The 21650-nt window shown below is 38.4% G+C and overlaps 1 protein-coding gene across 1 annotated transcript; it reads right to left on the reverse strand.

Annotated features, from left to right (window-relative positions):
• Positions 1 to 11211: 11211 nt before the first annotated feature.
• LOC145771200 (uncharacterized) lies at positions 11212 to 20851 on the reverse strand. The gene is made up of 4 exons (XM_082582934.1): positions 20700 to 20851; positions 16437 to 16536; positions 12485 to 12554; positions 11212 to 12243 (listed from the first exon to the last, which is right to left on the reverse strand). The coding sequence occupies exons 1-4, from the start codon at positions 20837 to 20839 to the stop codon at positions 11387 to 11389; spliced, it is 1167 nt and encodes a 388-aa protein (XP_082439060.1). The 5' UTR covers positions 20840 to 20851; the 3' UTR covers positions 11212 to 11386.
• Positions 20852 to 21650: the final 799 nt, after the last annotated feature.

Here is a 21650-nt window from a genome sequence, read left to right on the forward strand (position 1 = left end):
ATTAGTTTTTTAAAAAATCTGGCAGACTTGGGTCGTTTTATTTTTATCCACAGTTATCAGACAAAAATACCCGTATCTACAGGTCGGTCACCGCCGGTTGCATCAACACAGTGCTCTATTGAGATGAATTATTGGCTAGGCCTACGTAAAGGACTACGAAAACATTTTGCGTATGCCTAGGCTATATATTGTAATTATCGACCAAGGATTTTTTTTTATTTAACTTTTACTTACTCTTTTAGACCCTGAAACAAACCAATACAAAGAAAAAGAAAAGTGGGGCTGAAGGGCGAAAGAGAAGAAACTTGCAAGCAGCAGAAGCTGAAAAGTCAAGCAGACAAACTTATGTCCGATTTTGTCCAATAATTCACTTGGTAGTAGGCTACAGTAGGCTATACACACACAGCGTCAGATGAAAAAGTAATAAGCCGCGTTGGCTAGTTTTTATGTTAGAAATAACTTGGAAAGGCGCAATAGCGCAGCATTCTATCAAATTGATTAGCTCTGCAGAGAACAAAATTTGCATGACGAAACAATCTCACGTGACTGCCTTTGAACATTATAAAACGGCAATAATACATTGATTTATTTTCTTCACGATTTGTTCATAAAAGACTTGTATGCAATATTTAACTTAAATTGTTAAAAAGGGCGCACATTTAAACTTTGCCATGGGCGCCATTTTGCATAGATCCGCCACTCGTAGCAGTGGGCTACCGTGTCCGTAGGTTATATTATTTTAAAGAAATAATAATAAAGAAACAAACTGTTCATTCGGTTGTGCAAAACTGTGCACTCGTCAGCAACAAAATCGTTAACCCTGGCTAGCGGACATTTAAAAAAAAAATTAGCCTAGAAATTAATTTTTATTTTTGAAATTAAAATAATTTGTTTGTTCATCCGAACAAAAAAAAATGTTTGTTCATCAACTAATCCCACAAGTTGTACCAAACTGAAAGAATAACGTAGCCTACCAAACTGAAAGAATAACGTGAGCATTGACGCTCGAGCTGAAATGCAACAGCCCGCCGCATTTTGAAGTCTGTTCGACAGCGTGATTCATGATCACTCACCGGAGACGACATGGGCATTGACGCTCGAGCTGAAATCCAACAGCGCGCCGCATATAAAGCTTTGTTTTGGCGGCGTAAATTATTGGGCATCCCGATGTATGAGGGTACGACATCGGGGGTACGACATCGGCAGGGGACGACATCGTCGCCACCCCCTCAAATGTATGCAAAAATTTCAATCTTAAAAAATTGTAGTACACACACTTCTATTTGGTTCCTTTTTATATAAAAACATTTCCCTGAAAGTTTAAAAGAATTTGATAAAGATTTAGAGGTGCCAGATTACAGGTGAAAATTTGATAAATTGAGCGATTTACGAAACCCACCCAAGATAACGTAACATTTGCAATTGTACTTAATAAATACATAACACATCATAGCAGAACGAACAATAAACATGAGAAAAATAATATGTAGGAATACTGTATTCTTATCTAACTCTGCAGTAGGAAACACTGATAATTTTTTATTACTATGCTTCATGCATCATTATAACTCCAAAGTATATTACTGGAAAACTAGAAGTTTAACTAGCAAAAAGATTAACTAGTGCATTCTAAATACAAATACATAGCCTAATACAATTCAGTCTGTAGACTGATACGGTACACTTTCTGAAGGTTTTTTTTTTGCTGCAAGTCGGAAGAGCATGCTGGTGTAACGGTCCAGGGTGACTATAATTTATTATTTATTTTTATGAAAATAATTGAAATTCCTAATACTCAAAAAGTTACATTGACAATTTTAAGCATCAATTGGTTAATCTTAAATGAAAAGGTACGCATTAGCTTGAGAGCAACTACTCAATTAAACTAAATTGTAAAATTTTGTTTTTGTATCGCTTTCGGAAGCGTCAGGCAGCATTGGTCATTTGTGGTCTGACGTCACTTCTAGACTGCCACTCTGCAGCAGCACGGTAACTCCTGGACCGTTACGCCGGTGCTGTTCCACAACTTTTGTCACAAGCTCTTCATCTTTCATTAATACATTGTTAAAATTTTGCATCAAAGCTACACCTCTTTCGGCAAAGTCATTGATTATATGGAGCCCACCAACAATGGCTTGCGCTTTTTTATAATTGTCATCAACATTCCATGATATGATTTCCACCTTCAGAAAGTCACATGATAAGTTGGGAATCTGGACAAATCTTCTGGTGTTTGATGTGATAAAGTGCGACAGATCTTTTGATATATATGCAGCAGTTGCCATCCAGATGATAGAATCAAATTCCACGTGGTGGTGTTCCGTTGAGTATTATGGCCGATAATTCTAGAAATTCTTGGTAGTCGTCTCTTGGCTGATTATTGTTACGCAGATGGTGGATACAGAACAGAAAAGCTGCTGTCATCTTTTTCCAATGTCACATACCCATCTTTATTTAATGTACTCCATTTTGATTTAAATCACTTAAAAAGGAGAATGTCTGGTCCAGATAATGGCTCAAGGCATGTCAAGAAGGATTTTTGTAATATTTGTTCCAGAATATGGTGACGAGAACCCAGATGAAACATGTCCTTGTTCAATTCTTTTGAAATTAGGACACAAGCACCAGACTTCTGACCAGTATTGCTGAATCGAACTAGCTTTAGCTGAATCTAGAATATCTGCTCAACTACAAACAAAGCTAGCTGGTGTGGCATAATTTTATCTACCGGTACTGTTAAGACTACGAACATGGCAGCCAAGTAATGGTGGTCAGTGGAATGGAATATGGAATGGAATAAGATCTCTTCTTGAAAGCAGAAAACATAACTTTTCCAATACCTGCGTCACTGCGTGACTTCTTGAAAGAAAAAGCTTCAAGATGAAGCGGCCCTGGTTTGACTCTCGGAGTGTACGCTTGAGCAACGCATTCTAATGACTGCTCTCCATTCAGCAGCACCTAATGGATGGAATAATTCACCCGGCAACACCAAGACTTCAACAATCGGAAACTTCACTCTGCCAATCTCGGTAACCGGCCCTGCGTCAAGAGTCTCTACAACAGTAGTTCCCAACCTTTTTAACCTTGCGGCACCCTATCAAAGAGATAAATAGATTTCGGCACCCTGGCAAAACTGGATCAATTTTATGAGGTTTCTGGATTTCAGTTCAGTTCAGTTCAGTTGTTTTTTTTATTTCTGACCATCATATCAAAACAATATCAAATAACTGTATGAAATAGCACAGAATGAGTTGTAGGCTACATTAGGCTATAGCGAGCGTAAATAAATGTATTTATTCAAAAGTCAGTGTGAAATTTTGGCTTGAATTCTTGCACAAAGTCCCTTAATATCTGGGGGAACATTCGATAAATCCACCCGCATTTCTTCCTCGACTTATATCCCTGCCTCGACTATAAGCAGTCGTTCTCGTTTTTTTAGTTTTTATGTTTGTTAATACGGAAAATCCACTCTCACATAAGTATGACGTGGACAACTGCAGCAAAAGCACAATAGCTTTCTTTCCAACGCAAGAATATTCATTTTGATTTTTTATTCAGAACTTGTCAAATTTTTATCCAACCAAAGTTTCCAATTTTAAAATGGTTTCCAAACAATCGTGATATTTTATAATCGTGCTGGGTCACACAATCCGATAATCCTTTGTGTGAAATCACTGCACCACCGCAATTTGACTTTGTGCGCCGTGAAACGCAAAATAAACCTGGCAATAATTTGCGTTTCAAACGTTTTATGGAAAGAACAGCAACGAGTCAAAATCTCTTTCATGCTGTTTTTCCTGGGCTAGAAAACAAAGGCTTACCGCGGATCAGAGTTAAAATAAATAAATAAATTCTGCACTTAACGGGTTAAAGTTAAAATAAAGAATGGGCCGCAGTATTGCAATATCTCAATATCGCGGCACCCTTGAGTATTGCAATTGGCACCCCAGGGTGCCGCGGCACTCCGGTTGGGAACCACTGCTCTACAAGTATGCGAAACTACCAGGAATAACCTAGCAAGGCTTTGTTAGTCCGAAGAAAAAGATTCAAACCAACCAACCAAAGTTTTAAGGAAATATTGAAGATATTGAGAAAGTTAAATCTGATTTGTGTATCATAGCAACTATCCCATTTCCAACATCTAACTTCACAATTTCAAAAATATCACCTTCCGCAAACCAGCGTTTCATCAAAATAGAAAAAACACAAAAGTTTTCACAATGCATTCATCATTGGGAAAACGAAAACACAATAGCTTGATTTGTCTAACTTGTCGTAGACTTGCAGTGTAAAAGCTGTTAACATGTGCGCAGAAAAAGTAGTTTTTTGTGGTTGAACCTTTTGCTTCATAGCCAATTGCATTGTTGTGGAATCAAAAGATAGAATGTTTTTTAATTTCGATTTTTAAATCAGCGAGGATCATTTTCAACATACTACTACAAATGTACATCACAACACCCATACAAACACTACCACACTGAACAGTTGTTATTTCACATTTCGTCATCACTGTCTTGAGTCTCATTTCCAGCATTACAGTCCACGTCATTATCGCAGTCTGTCCCACACAGACAGTTGTTCCTTCGACACGAACATGTATGGGTTGAGTTGTTGGTTTTGCATTGGCATCGGACTAGCTGAATGATGGCTTGTGGTGCAGATAGAATCTTTATGGTGATAGGTGAAATCCCACTTTTATCCTGATGGTAGCCATGCCGTAGTGGATCAAGGAGCTGTTGCCACATGACAGGTCATGCATATTTGCAATATACCGTGGCCGAAGGCGTTTGTACTTTATCCGATCCAGGGAAAAGAACAACTTATTCAGTTCTTTAGCAACTTGCAAATGGAGATAGAGATCTGCATTCTGGGATGCCTCGACAAAGAATAAGATCGTTTCCACACGGTGAACATAGTTCATCATTGACTTGAACATCTCATTAGAGTACTTTTCCGTTTCCCATGCTTTCAATTGCTGTATCACATCTTCATCAATGAGGATTCGTTCCAGACGGTCATGAGCAGTCGAAATGGATTCAGGACTAGTCTTTCTGTTATCAAATGACGATAGGCTATATCTGCCTCCTGGACCTCAATCTGCATTCTGGCAGCAATTTATTTTTTCAGGTCGACCCGTGCGTCGGTTCACTGTAATCTCATCGCGGTAATTTCATCGTGGTAATTTCATCGCAGTAATTTCATCACATGGTAATTACATCGCATACATTGTCATCGTATTGTAATTACATCGCAAGACACCACCTAACCTTAACCCTAACCTATTTAACCCTATTTAACCTTATTTAACCCTATTGAACCTATTTAACCCTAACTCTAACCTTAACCCTGTGATGTGGTGTCTTGCGATGTAATTACAATGCGATGACAATGTATGCGATGTAATTACCATGCGATGAAATTACCACGATGATATTACCACGATCAAATTACTGCGATGAAATTCCCGGACACCCGTGCGTCTAGCAACTGCACTGCCTTTTCGTAGAGGGCCATGTCCAAGGTTATCACAGTTGGATACCCTTAATTCTACTGAGATACTTGTAGAATCACAGCCAGCATAGTAGGCCACTTGTGAGCAACTTCTGGTAGCAGGGGCAGTGCACCAATTTGGGTGAGTGGTTGGCAAGATGAGATGAGTGACTTGTATCCTGCCAATCCTCGGATCTTGCTCTGTTCATCATTCTCTCTTGCTCTGGACAAAGTAGATGATATGACCCACCATAACTGGGTCAGTTCATATGACTGAGCAACACCTGTTGTATTGGCCTCTAACCTCCGCGTTCTGTTCTCAAGTTTTGGTTTAGGCTTGGAACATGGCTTAATGGGCACATGATATGGAAGGATTGATGAGTTCTTAGCTGCAGTAAGTTCGAGCTTTAGTGCGACTAGTTCTCCAGGAATAGTTGCTTTCTGAAACACTGCAGTGATTGTTCCATGTGTGGTGCCTTTCCCCTTGATTGTGTCCTCCACAAAGTGTGTATTAACAGCAAAGAAGAGAAACTGTCCTTTCTCGAGAAAAGGTGGCACATACAGCGGTGTCCGACGTTTTTTCGTAAACAATTGTTCGTAAAACAATTGTTCGTAAAATTAATTCTTCGTAAAACAATTCTTCAAAAAGCATTTCTTCGTGCATGCAATTGAGAATTGATGTATACCAAGAAATGCTTTACGAAGAATTGTTTTAGGGATTTAATTTTACGAACAACTGCTTACGAACAATTGTTTTACGAACATCTGTTTACGAACAATTGTTTACGAACAATTTACCTATAACCCATACAGCCCATTGAACTTCCTCGTGTTCTCCACTACAGCACTGGCAAGTGAGATTTTTAAAAGCAGGATTCGGTTGTACGATACACAATACTATCACAATAGTTTTGTGCATGGAGGATATTTACCAGGTTCTTGTTGCGGAGGTTATGATGAACATTCAATGACAACCCCAGTACTTGCGGATTTTCACGAACTTCAAGTATCCGGAAGACACACGTTGACTGCTTGAGTTGTTGCTTTACGGTACTTGACGTCTGGTCTTGAAAGCATACCGTACATTATGTTCTGGATTGTCGTTAGTGCGGACATGTCCACTATTCTACCTCTCATCTCTGTTCGAAGCTCCTCTTTAGATCCCACCAAAATCCAACGTAGGCTATGTCACGTCTTTCTCAGCATTGAAGTTAGCAATGGCGTTTCGTACTTGTTTGACTGTCTTGTACAACATCTTGGTTTTGTCCATTTCACTGCCATAACTTTGCATCATAGACGTGTGAACCATCTCTTCACAAGCTTCAGGGTTGTATATAGAACGGATGGCTTTCTTCTGTCTCACTGATTTGACATTTGGTAACTCTGAAAGAATCTTATCCTTCAGCCCCTGTCGTGTAAATTTCGATTTGTATTTCTCTACCTCTTCTTTGCCTCCAAGCATGGAAATGCGAGTTTTCTCAATTTCATCCATGGGAAGGTAAGCTTTCTTTCCTGTCTGAATCCCAACAAGATTGATCAATTCGATCCAGCACGCCCTCTGGATTGGTAACTCATTGTTGGTAACTTATCTTTGTCTCTGGCTTCATCTCTGAGGACATGAAACATATGCCGAGTCCAGCAGGGCTTATGGTATCTCACATCTATTGCATGGGCATCACTTGGAGATATCGCATTACTCAACGTTGTCATTAATATAGAACCGGATCCTGAGGAATTTCCACAACTTGTCTGAGTGTTTTCTCCGAATTCTCTGTTCGAACTTTGTAGAGAGATAGTCCATCATCTACCTGACAGAAGCACCGGTCTTTTGACAGAGGCTCTGTTGCAGATCTAGTGAATGGCACTTCTGTAGCTGATGTGCTCGCATTCATGTCCGAACTTGTTTGTTTGTATCCTCGTGTTTTGGAGGCAGATTTTTCTGTTGACATGACATGTTGAAATCGATTCCTGGCTCGTTGTATGTAGCCTATATCTGATTGGTTGCACTGAGGTACGGTAACAACTTCGATGCCATGTTGCTTTTGCTTCGAGCATGGTTTCTTTAGAGAATCCCTGGAGACGTCTCTGGAGAGCGACATATTCTCCATCTTGTAGGATTGATCTTTCCAGAACATTTTCAAGCAACTTCTCATAGGAATCAATCCTCGGATTTTGAACAAATGTCTCACGGTTTGACTCTTGGCACAGAATACACTGATTCCAGCCTACAGTTTTATTTGTCTTGGTGACGAACAACTTGAAACCTGTGGAGTCTTCACATGTTGTGTTTGCCCTGAAGAGACAAAAGAGATACCACTTCAATATACCACCTCCAGCAAGATACTATCAAATGAATTCTCAGTCAAAAAGATATGCACATACTTCGGAAACTATACCAGCCCCTGATACCAGTGCAGTAATCTCTGAAAAAATGTTAGGGGTCTGGTTAGCCGTTTACTTGTGCTTCGTAACAAAATATAATTTCGGCCGCCATTTTGAAAACCAATATGGCGGATAATTGCAAAGTGGTTAACGCTAGGTATCTAGGCATGCTTGTAATGGATTCCGTGACCCTTTAAACATAGGTTTAGCATATTTTATTAAGTTTCTAAGTTTATTAGGAGCCGAGATAGAACAAAATATATATTTTGTGGCGGCCATTTTGAAAATTCAAAACGGCAACCATCTCTGCAAACGTAATCAACGTTTTTCGGATTTTTCATGGTCTAAGCTTTCCGAAAATGTATAGGTTTGCTAATCTCCCAAAATTTTGAACGAAAATACATAATTAATGAACCTGACTAATAGGCTACTGCAATGCTGGCATATTAACTATTCTTTTCTTGAAAATGTGAGTTTATCCCTTATAATAATAGCGGTTTGTTTTATTTTCCCTTTATTGAAGGAGTTTGCGGTCCTATTTCTTTCTTGCCCGATTTAAAAATTTTTTAAGAAACATATAAGCGCCATCATTAAAAATAGGCTGTCACCAATGGATTTCGAGGGAGGGCGAGGTGATGCTCACACGGCAAGTCCAGAGGCGTTGTTTTTTTTTACCACTCATGAACAGTGGTGGTGATTTGGTTGAACGGCACGTAGGCTTTTTTATGGTTTTGTGAAGCAAAAACTTTGTCAGAGCAACAGTCAAAAGGCACAACATCCCATCATATCAATAGAAATACTGATACTCGTTTATTTTTTGTGGATCAAACAACAGATTTCCAGATTAAACGATTAATTGATCCAATATTAAAGCCATGGATAAGTGGTTCCCAATATCGTGTCTTCACAATAATCAGTCTCCGATAGCAAAGAGCAGTTTTGAGAAACACATGTCAGATGTCAAGCTTGACTAACAACAGTTGAACTCTTGGGGTGTACGGCACGCTTGAGCAAGGATAGTTCGTCACTCAGGGGAACCTAGTCGATGGCTCACAGGGAAACTTTACTCACTCTGCAAAGCTTGGTGACTCAGCCCACATCAGTAATTAACCTAAACCAGTGGTTCTCAACGGGGGCGGTACCGCCCCCTGGGGGGCGTTTTGATTTTTTAGGGGGGCGGTATGATTACCTCGGCTTAAGGGGGGGCGTTTTGATTATTAGAGGGCACTCTGGTTTAACCCATCTACCGCCCAGCGTAACGATTTCGTCAAAGAGCTTGTATCTTCGTGGTAGCATTTCCTACCGCATACCTGGTGGAAAAGGGATTCAGCTGTGTTGTGCTGCTACATACCAAACAGCGAAACCCACTTGACATATCCATAAGAGGTGATCTACGAATGTTTTTCACTGGTTTTACACCGGATGTGAAACTGACACTTTCTCACCAAGCCCAAGGTTCACACTGACTACCAGTAGGGCAAAGTGGGGCGTGTTGTCACAGGGGCGTGTTGTCACAGCACGATTTCCATGTGATAACCCAAGCGTATAACTACGAGTTTTCAATGGAAGGCATAGTTTTCAGTTCTCTTTCGCACAAGCAGTGAAGATTAATAAATTTGTCGCCACAGCAGAAATTATGAGGAGTGCCATTGAATTTTGGGCAAAATCAGGTTTTATAACTAAACTAAAAAATGGTCTGGAAAACTAAGGTATGATCATAACTGATCAGGAAAGATACCATTTGTTTGCTTTAAGCCTGCTCTTTTCATCATACCAAACAGATAAGACATGCAAGTAGAGGTGTACACATGGTTGTTGAAACCAAGTGATTTCATACCACGGGGCGTGTTGTCACAGCTGTGACTACACGCCCCATGGTGTGCATTTTTGATGTAAGAAACATAAAAAATATTTTTGCTTATACAACGAGGTAATATGCGTATTTGTTAAAATACAACGCTTTTTTAGAAAAAAAAATTAGTATTAGATAAATGATACACACATATATTCGATAGTGACACATAATTCTCAAGATGACATTTTTATTGCTTTTGACAATGGGCATAAACTTTTTACCAATATGTTGTAAATTAATTTCTTTGCATTTCGCATATTGTTTTATTCGTTCAGCCTGTTTTAAAACTATTTTTTATTGGTTTCTGTGATATTTTAATCATAAAGCATGTGCAGAAATTTTGTGACAACACGCCCCAGGGTGGGGCGTGTTGTCACAGCCCATTTACTTGCATTAAACATACATTTATGTAAAAACGAAATAATCTAGAAAAACTTTAGCTGTAGCTAAAAGAAGTCAAATGATACCTCTTTCAATTGCACTATCTAGCATCTCGATACCATTGGCACAGAACGAGATATATGCTGATTTGTAAAAATTGTGACAACACGCCCCACTTTGCCCTATACTGTTTTCATGCTCGCAAATATGTATTTGCTTTTCATCAAATATAGCTACTAGTCTCTAAACCCCTTACAGCCTGTTTCACCCTAAAAGGGGGAATCATCAAAAGGTCCTTATTTTAATAGAAATAGAATTCTATTTGAATAAGGACCTTCTGATGATCCCTCTTTTAAGGTAAAACAGGCTGTAAGGGTTTTAGAGACTGGTAACTTGCCTATATTGGATGTAATTCGCTCTTCTTAGCTTTTTGCTTGGCATTGAGCACTTTTTGTAGTACCGTATTAATAGTAGCCTATTTATTGTTTTATATTTGCTTTTCGTATTTAATCGTTTTTGTTGGAGGGCGGTAAAATTTTACCAGTTCATGAAGGGGGCGTTGGGCCAAAAAAGGTTGAGAAACACTGACCTAAACCTTTGCATAACTGCTAAAATTAGCTTCTAAAAAGATCGTCCCGATAGCTCACTTGGTTCGCGCGTGACTTCTGGATCGAAGAAGCTTCAAGATCAAGCGGCGCTGGTTCTGCTCTCGGGATGTGCGCTTGAGCAACGCACGTTAATAACTGCTCTCCATTCAGCGGCATCTAGTGGATGGAATAATTCCCCGCCAACAGGACTTCAACAATCGGAAACTTCACTCTGTCAATCTCTGTGACCGGGCGTCCAGGCTTGCGTCAGTGATTCAAAGCCTCTACAAGTATGCGAAACTGCCAAGATTAAGCTCTGCAAGATGCTTTTCCAGTCCGAGCATAAAGATTTAATCAATCAATAAAGTCCATCAAATGTACTTTCCCTCAACCAATCAATTTAGAATGTGAAACGATATTTTTCCAAGACCAAAATATCCTTTTTGCTTCTCAGAAAGACAAGTTTCGCCTTATGGTAGGTAGATGAAACAAAATAAAATCCCATCACAAGCAAGAAAATGTTGGTAAAGTATTACTTGCATACGGTAAACAGAAAGAAATAATTTTCGCAAAATGAGTTACCCAAACACAATGACATGAAGAGTAGACTACATTCACAGCAGCGATTAAATTGGTTTGCTGAACCAATGAAATTATGCACAAATAAACAAAAGTGTTGCCACACATTTTTCTATTTTAGTTGTTTAGAAATTTTAGTGGCAACTCTGTTCACAGCTCGTACAGACACGGAAACACTGGAGGTTTTTTGAGCATTGCTCACCCATTCACTTGTCAAATGTTTCACATCAATGGCATTGTTATAAGCGGTATTAGCCTCGTCAAGATGGTTAGTAGATTCAAGTGCAGCTCCTAAATTATGATAGCACAAAGCCAACACAATGCATTTGTCCGCCTGGCTCCCATATACAGATTTAATCAAAGTTATAGCGTTGTTGTTCAACATAATAGCTTTAAAGAAATCTTTCACTTCAAAGCAACAAAGAGCAAAGCATTTCAAAAACCAAGCAACGGTTTTACACTTAAGTTTCAAGTCAGCGTTATCTGTGAGTTGCATTTCCTTCAGTATATTTTCCATAAAAGAGTAAAGCAATTTGAAGATCTCTTTTTGGTTCTGCTTTGACATGTCTTGAGCTAAACTCTCCATGAATTTACCAATTCGTTGTAACTTGTTCAACTTTGTCAAGCCATTGTAAAAGTTTGCTATAAACTTGAAAATGGATCGGACCAGCAAAATGGTGTTATTGTAATCTTTCATTGTTAAGAATTTTTCTGCTAGTTGAATCATATCAACGTCATATTCTTCTTGTGTTTCCATTTTTGAAATTGAAGATGTGTACGAATCCATCAGAGTAATTATTTCAAAACAAAGTTTTTTAGCTTCGTCAAACCGATCCAGTTCAAAACAGCAAATAGCTTGTTTTACAACAAAGGGTAATTTTTCATCCCCTTCAGTTTTGTTTGAAATTTTTTTCAAGATTTTTATGGCTTCAAAGTACTTTTTTTCATGTTGGCACGCAAGAGCCCTTTCTGCAAAACAAAGTTTTTTGCTGTTAAATCTTTAACTTGTACCTTAAGTTATCATGAAAATGTTGCTATAAAATATTATAATTATAAATATAAAATATAAAATTGTTGGCGCTATAAGCTAGCCTATTCATAATTTTTACTCTAATTTTTGCACGATGAATTGAAAAATAGAAAAAATTAAATAACGTCACCATATTGAAAAATAATCTTGCATGATATGCTAACAAAACAATAATATTACGTTTTAAATGGTCCAAATTGGTTTCTGAATGACTTGAAGCTTCAAACGATTCCTTCTCATATATGCCCAACTGAAAAACAAAAAATATAAGCTTATAAAAATGGCTAGGTACCGCATATGTACCACAATAGCCCAATTTCAAGCTTATCTAATCTGAAAGTATACAGGTAGACTAACTTGTATTTAAAATACGACTAGTAGTAGACAAATGCAGTAATTGGAAATTACAATAACGATTGAATGCATTCACTTAAGGAGTTATTTCAGTAAGCAATGCACAATCGACTTATAATACGGATTAATTTCTAATGCTGGACCAACATAAAAATTAGCTTTGTTAAAAAAAAGAATGTTTTAGAGAGATCGTATGCATAGTGGAACTGACGTTGTTTTGGGCCGGAAGCGTTTTTACAGAGATATAAATACAAGAGATTGGCAATAGAATCCGCGTGCGCTTTAAACAGGCGGCGATGTTGAAAAGCAGTCACGGTTGACTGGATAGGGTTCAAGCGGCATCTCACGATGCCAGCAAACTGCAAAACGTGACAATTTCAAGCAGTTTACGCAGATGTTTAGTTAGGAAGTTTAATGGAATTCGATGATTCCAATTCAGTTTTGTAGAGCTTGCATTAATATTCGTCTATTGGAAAATTAAATATGGTAGATAACTTAATTGCTATCAAGCTAAGTTATCAAGCAAGCTAAGCTATGTTGTTTTATAATTTCAGGAATGTTATCATTATACTATTCATTTGCAGTTATTTAATGGATTATGCCAGCTTCGAATTGTTCAATGTTCAATCAGTGTCACACTGATAGAAGGTTTTTCTATATTTACGGTACTGTCAATGTTTATGCGAAAGGGAAGTACAAAGAGTGGCATAATGAGGTTTTGAAGAAAGTCATAGGCCTACTGAAGTACAAAGATGAACGTGACCCAAGAGATAATAGTTCTTCACAAAGGAAATGCTGGAATTTGTGAGAAACATTTTAATGCAGAGGACATAATAATAAATTCCAAACGTAGCAGTAAATTTTTGAAGTTTGATGCCGTCCAATGCTTGAATTTGCCACAGAGAACTGGTGATAAGCCGGCTGCATCCACTATGCGTCCAACATAGTGGGTAGTTTGGATAACGACATGTCTACAATTTGCTGTGCAGCAGGGAAAAATGGAATGTTGACTGATTTTCAAAAAATATTTTTTGAAACTCAACTTGAAGTTAATAAAAAGAATTGTAAAACAAAATATCATCCTGAGATTATCTGATTTGGATCGACTTCGTTGAGTTTTGCGCTTACCATCAAAACGTACTTTATTTGATTTTCGTTATGTGCAATAAAATCAAACCGGGACATTCAACAATCATATTCTGGATGCATGAAAAAATCAAAGTGATTCATGCAAAGATTTTGAGAAGTACGTTTATATAACGTTTGATGAAATGAAAATACAATCTAATTTAGCATTCAAATCGGAAACCGAAAAAATCATAGGTTTTACAGATTATGGATCAAATTTATCAACCGATTTAGATGCGGCCAATTATATGCTGGTGGTTTATGTTAAAAGTTTTGCAGGAAATATCAGTCGGTCTGTGGCCTTTTATTCAACAAACACAGCTAAATGTCATCTTTTAGTGAGCATTGTTTGGGGAGCTGCTTTTATGTAGACAGCTTGGAGACACATTGTAATTTGAAAGTGCTAAGAATTGTTTGTGATGGTAGCGCAAACAATTAAAAGTGTTTGGAACTTTTGGGATCTGGTTTTGAAAAAGTAAAAAATTCATTCACTGAAGAAGATAGGTTTATTTATTTAATGAATGATCCGCCACATCTTATAAAAACAGCAAGAAATTGTTTATATGCAAGCCGAGTTGGAGGAACACGATTGATGCAATACGCCAATGGAGAATTGATCTTGTGGGATCATTTGGCCATTACTGACATGAATCGAGAGTTGTGATATTTGCCAAGAATATCAAATAAAATAGTCACGTTTACTTAACTTTTTTTCTAAAATGAATATTGCTGCCCAAACACTAAGTCGGTGCGTATCAATGGAGCTGGAGAAGTATAGTTTTAATGCCATTGCTCAATATTGTTCCATGTTTAAAAGGTCTTGGATTTGATCGTTTTCAAAACGTGAACTAAGTGAACTCCGAAATCGGAAATACTGTACTGCTACTGAATGCCTCGTAGCCTTATCGCTGTTGATCCATATCCACGCACCGTGACGGTGACGTCATCATTTTTCAACATCGATTTGCGAATTGGCCACAATGCCTATCTCTGTATTTGTATCTCTGGTTTTTACCATAGAACAGCAGCTGAGGTTAGAGCAACTCCGCTTGGAATGGTTTCGATTTCGTTTTGACAAATAGACTACACAAATAGATTTTGTGCATTAAATCACTCCTGCAACTTTTCCTTCACAATCCTACTACAAAGCTAACTGCAAATAGCTAGCAGAGCAGTTGGGTGCTTTGTGAACATCATATGACATTGATTTAATTCACTGTGGGAATCTTTCCGCTCGGACTAAGAAAACATCTTTTTGAGAGTTGTATCCTGGCAGTCAGGGGCGTTGACAGGGGGAGGGGTCTAGGTGGTACTTTTGGACCCGGGCCTAGAATATTTAGGGGGCTCGGATTTAAAAGATTCTCCGCGACTTAAAACAATAGCCTATCAAGATCTTAATATTATCGGATCTAAAGGAATTGCCATCAGAGGTTAAAACAGCTACTTCAGCGGTCAGATGGTAAAGCACCGGGCCCCCTTCCGGGTACCGGGCCCACTTCAGCTTTCTGGTGGTAAAATAGCCACTTCAGCCACCAAACAGTAAAATATGAATTTAGTTTAGTCTAGTAGGCCTACGTAAAAACAGAATGTGATCATGTATAGCCAAATTGGACAGTGTAAGTTTGAAAACTGAACTAAAGACAATTGATAAAAATAAAATGTTTATTCAAGCTCATTGCTTGATTTAGTTCTAATATCAAGTGATGGCAGTAGCCTACGTTTGAAAAAGTGTAGACCATAACATGTTGCTCAAAAATAACTTGAAACAGTTTGTTTGGGGTGGTTTGGTCTCATTCTCTGCAAATGTTGAAACAAAGCAAAATATCTTTACAATGCCTCCGGCAAAACAACAAGCCAACGCAAGACCGACGCCAATTACGATTTCATTGAAGCGTGGACGACGTCCACGCGTAAAAGATTAAAATCGAAAACAAAAGAATTGACCTGTCACACTCAACTTTAAGATAATTAAGAAGCGATTTCTCAAGCCAAATAAAAAGATATGACCAACCATCAAATGATTTGATTTTTCACGTTGTGCGGTTGAACAAATTGCAAAAGATTTTCGATGCTGTGTTGTCAGATAAATTATTATCTGCAATATGTGAAAATGTGATTGATCTATGTTACGTAATTTTTGAGTGACACGAGCTGAAAGTGCTAGTGTAAAACCGACCCTCCCCCCCGTCCGCAGGTCAACTGGCCAAAAAACGTCACAGGAAACGGGGTTAAAAAACGTTGCTCAAGCACACACCCCGAGAGCTGAACCAGTGTCGCTTGATCTTCGTTTCTTCCTTCATAAAGTCGGGCGCATAACCAATCTATCGTTATTTTATCGTTTTTTTACCCTCTCTCTCCCTATATGTTACCTCATTAGACAGACGATTCCCCTAATATGCCAATCCAATCCATAGCCGTAGTCTACAATACAACACAGCATTACGGTAGTGACAAGGTGTAGCAACCGTGCCAATTTTCTTTTAACTTAATTACTTTATTTAGGTCTCAAAAACGTTTTAACTTTCGCATTTTGTGGCTTCTACTTTTTTTAAACCTTTGTTATATTGAAGTGTATTGTTTTCGCTGTGACGGTTAGAAACAAAAACAACTGAACTCTTCCTCAAAATGTCATATTTGAGAGGCCGTTCACCTTATTGAACCCATCGATTGCGTGTTCGAGAGTGTGGTTTCGAGGAATATCAATAACTCCAGTTGATCCTAACTCTATCACCTTGCGACAAGTAGGACACCTGAAAATATCATGAATTAAACATGACCGAAAAAATACAAAACAATCTGGATAAAGAAATTAGTTAGTGGTCAATGGTCATACTGTATTAGTGTTGCCACTGGCGTTGACAGGGGGGTCCAGGAAGGAAGCTATTTTTGGACCACGGGCTTGAGATCTTATAAGAAACAATGAAGTTAAAGTATTACGCTTTTGTCTCTCCGTAGCTCAAATGTACTTTTTTTGGTGAGACATATGTTTTAGCCGAACGTCCGTTCAAAGTCTCTCCGTTTTCTTCCAATTTTCTTCTCGCCGTTTTTGGTGAAACTGTTGATTATCCTCAAATGCTGATTCTCGTAAAAGGTTAAAATTATTCATTTATAGCCAAAGTATATTTTGTGAAACATTTGAGAAATAGATCGGAATGCTCAAAGATCAACAACATACAACATATATAAGGACATGCATAGCCTATCGAATCTGCTTGATTGTAGAGTAGGCTACTGTGCTACTGATAAGTTGAGGTTATCTAATAGATTTTATCGTCCCGCATAACTACTCAGACTATTGTCTTCCACAGGAGCAGGAGCAGCAGCCACGCAATGGCTAGTCAACCATAGAACAGAATTTTGCGAAAAATAAACCATCAACTCATTGCAGTATCATCGACGTAGGCCAATACGATCACTCGCAGTGTGTCCTGCTATTTTTCATTTCTTTTTATGCGAAGCACTAAATCCTTATTACAGAACTGGTTGGGACAAGAGATTGTTGTAGTAATTCCAGTTCCACATACTATTCTGTCAAACCGACGTGCTGTGATGGTCATTTACCTTTATTCTGAAGCTCTACAAGATGCATTAGTTCAATGAAAAAGATGAAAGTTGGTTTTGAATGCCTTGATAAAGTGCAACACTAAACGGCAGTAGACTTGCTAAAAAAGGAACTCAAAAACTCCAAACACCCCCGAGACGTGTGTGATGTTGAGATAATTGAATCAAATATAATAAATAGTATTTTCAGTATCATTGATAAAATTATTGCAAAGTTACACGAAAGCGTCATAAAAAGGAAAGATTGGATTCAAGAATCCTCCCTTCACGATCCCTTCGCCTAAACATTGTAGCCTAATTCGTATTTGATTGATTGATTAATTTGATTATCCTCGGGCTGGAAAAGCTTCTTCGAGAGCTTAATCCTGGCAGTTTCGCATACTTGTAGAGGCTTTGAACCACTGACGCAGGGCCGGTCACTAAGATTGACAAAGTGAAGTTTCCGCTTATGTTGAAGTGTTGTTGTTGGGGAATTATCAAAAGGTGCCGCTGAATGGAGAACAGTCCTGAAATACGTTGCACAAGCGCACACCCAGAGAGCCGAACCGCGCCGCTTTATATGGCTATTTTATGGAAGACCCACTCAGTCAGTTTCAATTCGTTCCTCATTTAAAAGCTAGGTCAAGTCTACATGTAAATCTGCTTAGGCCTAGCCAACATGTGACTTGTAGCCATACTTGCAATTTGATATAATGTTGTTTGCGTGATGCAAGCCTGACATACATCGGTATGTCAACAAGACATTTATCGACTAGAGCTGGGGAACACCTGAATTTGAATTCTATACAGAAAAGCGCAATTAAAGATCACATTTTTTCATGTACAGAATGCCAAAATAACGTTTCTATCAAGCAGTTTGAGATCATGTCTAGAGGCAGGTCTGAGTATCAAACTAAGATCTTGGAAGCCCTGTACATAAAACGTCACAATCCACTTTTAAACAGACAATTGTATGCTTGCGGCTCGTCTTTCTTGCTCTCTGTATTTTAAAATTAGTTTTTTCGCACCTTGCCTTTTTACCATATCATGTGACCTGTTTAACACCTTTTGATGCAGTTACCTTTGATTCTCGTGGAGCCTATATCGTTGAGTTTGAGCTAGTCAGAAGTACTGTGCAGTTTTTTGTCTTTTTCTGTTTATAGATTTAGTTAACCATTGTATTTTTTTCAGATGTAGTTAATTTGTATGTATGTTATTCCTGAAGAGGACATCTTGTGATGTCGAAAACGTTCGATACTTAATTTGTTGCGTAGTTTTATGTTTATGTAAATGTAATAAACTTGAAGATGCTAAACTTGATCACGTTGCTCGGCTTCGTATGCCTATGGTTCAACAAGACAAACTCTCTACCGAAGCTCTCTGATATAATGTTTGGACGAAAAACACACGTTAATGTTTGAACTCATGTTAAAGCAAACATTTAAGTTATAACACTTACGGAACAACAACCCACAGGTATAATTAAACGTGAATATTCATTGTGCATCACATCAATTACCTTGCATGAACGTGCAAATATTTTGCTCTGATAAGGTTGGTTGGGTTTGAATCAAAGAGGTCACTATGATTTGATTCTTTAATCTCGGACTGAAAAAGTCTCTGAAAGCTTATTCCGGGCAGTTTCGTAGACTTACAGAGGCTTTTAACCACTGACGCAGGCCTGGTTACCGAGCTTGGCCTCGTGAAGTTTCCGATTGACAAAGTGTTGTTGTCTGCAAATTATTCTACCTTCTTAGTGCTGCTGAGTGGAGAGCAGGCCTTAAAATTAGTTGATCTAAGAACCGACCCCCCCCCCCCCCCTGTCCGCAAGTCAACTGGCCAAAAACGTCACAGGAAATAGGGTTAAAAGCGTTGCTCAAGCACACACCCCGAGAACCAACCAGCGTCGCTTGATCTTGTGACTTCTTTTGCCAGATTTGCTTCACCTAGGAGCTCAACCAATTAAGCTACCGGGGCGGACTATCAATAGCGTCTAGAAGGGCCTCAAACTCTAATTTCTCTCTGAGGGCCAAATGAATAGGCCTACTTGTAAATTAACTTTAGGACCGCAATACTTTTTTGCATTTCGGAAAGTTAAGCCTGTCTCCATGGTCAATTCCGATTTTCTACATTTTACGGACGGGTCCTACAGAATTTTCGATCCACACTCTCCTTCTACGGGTACTTCGACTCCCCACCCTGGCCCCGCAATCTAAGCTGGTGGCAGGCGCAGATTTATGGGGGGGGCCCGCCCTCCCCCCGAAATTTTGTGAAGAATTACTTCAAATACGTTTTAATTTAATTTGTTAGAGCTGACTCAGCTGAAACTAACGCTGAGCCAAATGACGTCAGTTGAAACAGTCTGAAACCTTGAATGGCTGTTTTATAGTTTTTAGTCTTCATTATAATATCTATCAATCACCGTACATGCCTGCAAACATACAAATATCCAATTGGTCATGGACACAGGGTTTTAAACCAGATTAGCTTTGCATGCTTAGCAATGTTTGTTCAAGCAAAATTTATATTTTAAATATTCACAATAGATGAAAATGTCTGTTTTAAATATATTTTATAACATATCGTATATGTCGTAGTACCCCCCCCCCCCCCCGCGAAAATACTCCTAGATCCGCACATGGCTGGTGGTCCTCTGTGTTTATTGTGCTCTTTTCGCTGTGTCAATTATTTGTACCTTTACGTTGTCAATGCGAATAAAACAGTTCATCACTGTTCAATAAACAAAGTGATACAGAAAAAACGCAATAAAAAAGATAGAAAGAACGCACCAAGAACATAATATTGCAAACAAAGAAATAGAAAAACACTGCAAAAACGAAAAAAATGCAAACAGAACAACTTGGACCTGGAGAGCAAAAATCTTGCAACCGACTTTCAAAAAGCGAGGAAAAAAACGAAATCCTTCAACAACTTACTGGGCTGCTACAATACCACTGCGACAACAGCACAAGTGACAAGGCAATGTGATTGTGATTTGACAATCGCTTTCTTGCACCAATAACATTGTGCGACAGTAGGCCCCAGTTTAAAAGTCGGGCGAAGTTTGATGGGCGTGTAAGATTCTTTGAGCAATTTTATAGTGAATTTTATCTTATTAAGTGAGTACCGCAGTGAATCAGAGTGAATTTTAACTTTTAATTATTTGAAAGTTCAAAAAGGCATGGCGAGCCGTACAAAACGTCTTCGCGGGTCGCATGTTTGATGAGACCCTTGGGCTTAGTCTAGTAGGGCCAGGCATTGCAACCAAAATCAGCTGGCAAAATTCGTCCTTTTTAGACGACGTCTGCAGACGTTGAATCATTGTAAAAAAGCATAAATTTTGCAAATTAATAAGCGCTTCCTATTAGCTTACCTTGTATCAACGTATGATTCACAAAGTTGTACAAGACACACATGGCATAAATTATGCCCACATGTCAACATGCGCACCGGTGGACGGAGGGTTTCCATACATATCGGGCATTGCAGTTCTTCTAGCATCTGAATTGACATTTTTAACAAAATAACATTCTGTAACTGAAAATTAAAAAAGGAATGTTGTGACCTGTAACTCTAGAATCATAAAAAAACTATAATAGTCCACAAACGGAGAAGAAACATTACAACTCGGAAGAATTACCAATGGCTTGAAAGCGTGAAAGACAAGTTGAAGTTTAAATGTGTGGAAGACGAAAATACTACATAAGATTTCGAAACGTAAAAGGTAAACACTAGAACCTGACTATAGAATAAGTTGTCTTTTATTGTTTTTTTATGGGTGTGATTGTTCTTGTTCTCTGCAGTTTAACTCCAAATAAGTAGGTTTAGTGACTGCGCAAATCAAAAATATTAATTTCCAAACACTGTTTTAGCGATGCATATTTTAAACCTTTTGGTTTTGCCATCTTTTTCTTTTGTTGGTGCCAAATTCGTGTGTTTACTTTATCTTTCCTTTCATTTTCGCCCAAGCAATGAGAAATAAATTTGAAGCAAGGAAAAAATGTGGGTTTCGAAAACTGGAAATTAAAATTTCTTCCTTGTCAATTCTATGGTCAGGTTCTAGTATTTAGCCTACAGTTACTGCAGCAGTCCTTCCCTATAAGTTTCAGCCTGTTTTAAAACTATTTTTTATTGGTTTCTGTGATATTTTAATCATAAAGCATGTGCAGAAATTTTGTGACAACACGCCCCGTGCTCTGTGACAACACGCCCCAGGGTGGGGCGTGTTGTCACAGCCCATTTACTTGCATTAAACATACATTTATGTAAAAACGAAATAATCTAGAAAAACTTTAGCTGTAGCTAAAAGAAGTCAAATGATACC

The sequence above is a fragment of the Aplidium turbinatum genome, chromosome 5, assembly GCF_918807975.1.
Source record: "Aplidium turbinatum chromosome 5, kaAplTurb1.1, whole genome shotgun sequence".
In the NCBI taxonomy this organism is placed as follows: Eukaryota; Metazoa; Chordata; class Ascidiacea; order Aplousobranchia; family Polyclinidae; genus Aplidium; species Aplidium turbinatum.

Excerpts from the sequence above, each read along its gene's own strand:
- LOC145771200 (XM_082582934.1), bottom strand. The coding sequence starts at position 20,839 with ATGTCAATTCAGATGCTAGAAGAACTGCAATGCCCGATATGTATGGAA. Across the intron at positions 12,555-16,436 it reads CAATCGATGGGTTCAATAAG|TTGGGCATATATGAGAAGGA; the intron begins GTGAACGGCCTC and ends TTTGTTTTTCAG. Across the intron at positions 12,244-12,484 it reads CAATTTGGACCATTTAAAAC|AAAGGGCTCTTGCGTGCCAA; the intron begins GTAATATTATTG and ends TTTGTTTTGCAG.